Here is a 4,326-nt window from a genome sequence, read left to right as displayed (position 1 = left end):
TCTCAAAGAACGATTATTCCAGACTGTCTGTAGTAGTGTATCTGAACCAGCCATTTTCCTTGTCTACCACGTGGTGAAAGATTCTGGATCAAATAAACGCTTTGAATTGGATAAACATACAAACTTTCAGAAGTTAGAGACAGTGTCGAAAGTGATAAATTATTACAAGAATGAAACATTCTTAGATTTAAATATTAAGAAAATAAATTATGTATTTATTATATATCAAATTTATTTAATTTTATTTTTAAAAAATAAAAACGCGGATTTTCATCCGGCTATACTTCGAGTACTAGTTTGTCCTCCACGTTCAAACTTCCGGTGAAAATAAAAAATTCTCAAATCGTAGTTGCTATCGTTTTAGAAGGATGGGGCTCTGTAAATGTCCCAAAAAGAAAGTTACGAATCTCTTCTGCTTCGAACATAGAGTAAATGTTTGTGAGAACTGTTTGGTGGCAAACCATGCAAAGGTATGCTTTCCAAAACTGGCAAAAGCGACTTGATAAGTTGTTTCATACAGTCATAGAAATAATCAAATATTGTTGCATATTTATAAAACATTCATGTGCAGAGCTCGAGCACTGTATACTGTATATTAAATGTTGTAGGCTACTAAATGTTGTACATCTGAAAGTTTCATTTAAATAGGGACTTTGACATGTTTCAAGATTTTTTTTTAACAAAAACCAGTCATTTTAATATTACTGATTACCTTTATTTTCAAGAGAAAGATTTTAAGAAAAGTGCATTTAATTGATAAAAATTTACCTGTGAAGTTACACATAAATGCTATTATTGCAAATAACTTTCCGATTTTGGTATTTTTCAGTGTGTGATCAAGTCTTATCTGCAGTGGTTACAAGACAGTGATTACAACCCAAATTGTAGCTTGTGTCACCAATTACTAAACGATGAACAGTATGGAGATTGTGTTAGATTGACTTGTTATGGTTAGTCCATGTTAATTATGTACCTTCAATTAAGCACTGAATTTCTTTTTTTTTGAATGTTATCAGTTGTATCAAAGACACTATCGGCAATTGTCCCTGGTCATGCCAAAAAAAAAAAAAAATGAATAAGTGCAGAAGCATTGTAGGAAGATTATTTTTTGGCATGGACAGGGGTGTTACACTAGAAACAACATCTAAAAGTAAGAAATCAATACTTATATATACACTTCTTAATTTTCTATTCATAAATGATAATTAACAAATAAGATATAATTTTTAGAGTTTCATTGGAGTATGACATGAAGTTGGTCATGTGATCAAATTCAATAAAGGGCGCTATTTTCATTTATCTCCATCAAAAATTTATATGCAATTCAGAACTGGAAAAGGTTAATAGACATATTTTAAGAGCCACTCTGGTGTGAAAAGTTCAGTAATACAATTGATTATTGCAAGGGGGAAAAAAGACAAAAACAATTTACAAGGGTAGTTGTTCCACATTCATCTAGGAACATAGTCTTTGTATCAAATTCAATTGTTCTTCTCTTGGGAGATATTTATTTATTTTCTATTGTTTTTCAGATATTTTTCACTGGCCCTGTCTGAACCAATATGCCCAGCAGTTCCCTGCCAATACAGCACCTGCTGGCTATACATGTCCCACCTGCAGTGCTGGAATCTTTCCTCCATCCAACATGGTGTCACCGGTGGCAGACAAACTGAAAACACTCCTCTCCACAGTGAACTGGGCCAGGGCAGGCCTGGGATTACCACTGGTACATCTAATGTCTTTATGTTTTGAAAGTTGCATTCCATTATTGGTATTATTATGATATTTTTTTAATGTCCAGATTTGTGTAAATTTGACAAAGCTTCATAAGAGTGTCACTGTGCCTTATCCAATGAGAGATTTCGAAATTCAGTAGCCAAGTTTGTAGTTAACATGTTAACCATGTATAACCTGGCAAAAATTCTTATTTCAAGTCCCATTTGTTTTGCATGGTTTCAATATAGCAATATTTTGATTCATTTATTTCACTTTATTCACTTCTTTTTGAAGATATATGAACCCCAAGAGCCAGTCCTCCCTCCCCCACAGGAGGCCCCTCCACTCACCCAGAGTACCCCACTAAAGTCAGAGGCCACACTACCCACACAGAACACCCCACAGAAATCTGGCAGCATTCCAAGTCATGTGACCACTCCTTACTCCACAGGATATTCGAGTACACCAGCTGCTTCTCCTTACCCCTTAGGGGCCTCACCGAACCCCCAGATGGGGAACTCCTACTCCCCCGTGTCACCTCCCAACTACAACAACAGACCAAGTGCGCACGTTCCCCCTAATCAGCACAGTGTGATCAGCGTGGACGAGGGGACCTCAGCCAGGGGCCAGGATAAAATCTCATTTGGAGGTATGGACAGGGCTCAATTCATTTGGTTTCGGTTGTCTTGAATTATGTACATGTAAAATGAAAAAAAAAGGATAAATTTTCATCTTTCATCAGGAAGATTCCATAATACCAAGAAAACTGATGGTGAGAATCAATGAGTTAATATTTGCACAAAATCTTACTGTTCCAACCTAATTCAATATGTATTAACAGCTCCTCAAAAAATATCACTAACATATAGAGAAATCACACATCTTCCAGAGTTCCTTCACCTTATTTTTTCTCCCTAAAGTTAAACACTTGCATTCTCAGTTTTTTTTCACAGTGATAAATGCAGATCAGCTAGTGCATTTGTTGTGCATTTCTATTTATTTTACAGATCCCAGAAAGTTATTTGATTCCACAAAGGAAGACACAAATTCAATATTTAACACATCACAGGACCATGATGAAAATAAATACAGAAGAAGATCTGCAATGGAGTGGCTCACCAAATGGCTGAAGTAAGCTCTGTTTGATTAAAGCAACAGCTTTCAGGTGTGGTACCATTGTGATAAAAATCAAATCTTTGTTACGCTTTGAAATTCTGATAGTCTCTTAATAGAGCGACCATCAAAATTTGGAGTGTTACAAATTGGGCGTGGTATTACACACTGCTAAAATCAGGCTCTCTATGCTGAAAAATATTGCCTTGCTCAAATTTAAGTATTTTTACAATTTTAGTACTGCAAAAGTACATTTTTTTCATGGAATCACAATTTGTGTTCAATTTAGGAAAAAAAATTACCTTGTTATCATGGATTGCAACTTCATATCATATATGTATTTCTTTTTCTAGAAAAAATATTTAAACTATAGAGAACATTTCCTCTTATTCTGGATTTTTTGGAATTTTTTTTTTCTCTCTTCATTTTAGGTCCCGAGAGAGTAAACATGGGAAGAAAGATCCCCTGACATTGAGGAAGCGTTTTCTGATGGTTTTATTAATTGGGGTGATAGGATTTTTGACAATTATTGTGATATTCTCAAAACTAGGTCGAAGTGATGTCGACGATGACCCCTTTGCAGGAAATCCTCAAGTGAGAGTGATAGATAACATTCTTGAATAATATGCCTGACACTAAAAATGTTCATCTGTTTTAACTGCAAGTCAACAAATATATGTAACTTGTACGTATTGTTATCTGAAGTGATATTTATGGGTTTTTTTATCAGAGAATTGGTGATTTTTTTTTTAAAATGAGTTATATTTAAAAAATTATTAATCATGAATTTTTTTCTTTTTAATCCTAAAAGAAGAAGGTATGGTTTCCATAAAAGTTTTGCCCTGTGATTTTCTAAAAAATGAAACTGGTGTAAAAGTTGAAAACTCATGCTTTTTGAATAATTGAAATTCAATGCAGAAAAATCATACAAGTGATTTTTCTCACATGTGTTTTTAAATGCTAATTATGATGTCTTAAACATGTGCATTTTCCCGTATTTTCTTAAAAAGTTGCAGAAGACACCAAATTTCAATGGAATTTTCTTTCAGATAACATTGTCCACAGGCATCGGCCACAAAGATCTTGAGATATGTGATTTGTTATTGAATTTTGCACAAAGTATCAAAAAATTAACATGGGCGACGGCTGTGGACACTGTTTTCTAAAGGAAAATCTCCCTTGAAATGTGCCATTTTGAGGCTTTTTCTGTTGAAATAGAGAAATGCTTCACATTAATGACGTCATATTTGCAGTAAACCTTCATGCCATACTCTTTCCTGATTTATCAGAGTCATTTATTAAACTAATATTTTAGCCAGTTTCAAAACATTTTGATGTCATTACATTTTTAGGGTGCAATAAAGCTAAAACCATACCTTCTTCTTTGATAAAGTTGTTCTAACTTGGAAGTCTTCTTTGAAGAAATACATGTATCTCCGAATTTGGATCCGGATTCAGATTTGAATTCCAAAATAATTTGTGGCTCATATTTTAATA

The 4,326-nt window shown here is 34.0% G+C and overlaps 1 protein-coding gene across 1 annotated transcript; it reads left to right on the top strand.

Moving 5' to 3' along the window:
• Positions 1–341: 341 nt before the first annotated feature.
• LOC134241513 (zinc finger protein-like 1 homolog) lies at positions 342–3,486 on the top strand. The gene is made up of 6 exons (XM_062723555.1): positions 342–470; positions 830–950; positions 1,533–1,726; positions 2,011–2,365; positions 2,724–2,847; positions 3,261–3,486. The coding sequence occupies exons 1-6, from the start codon at positions 369–371 to the stop codon at positions 3,451–3,453; spliced, it is 1,089 nt and encodes a 362-aa protein (XP_062579539.1). The 5' UTR covers positions 342–368; the 3' UTR covers positions 3,454–3,486.
• Positions 3,487–4,326: the final 840 nt, after the last annotated feature.

The sequence above is a fragment of the Saccostrea cucullata genome, unplaced genomic scaffold (assembly GCF_032062105.1).
Source record: "Saccostrea cucullata isolate Sc308-1 unplaced genomic scaffold, CSIRO_AGI_Scuc_v1 ctg22049, whole genome shotgun sequence".
Taxonomy (NCBI): Eukaryota; Metazoa; Mollusca; class Bivalvia; order Ostreida; family Ostreidae; genus Saccostrea; species Saccostrea cuccullata.
Note: the sequence above shows the minus strand (reverse complement) of the source record. Positions and strands in the feature narration are given on the sequence as shown.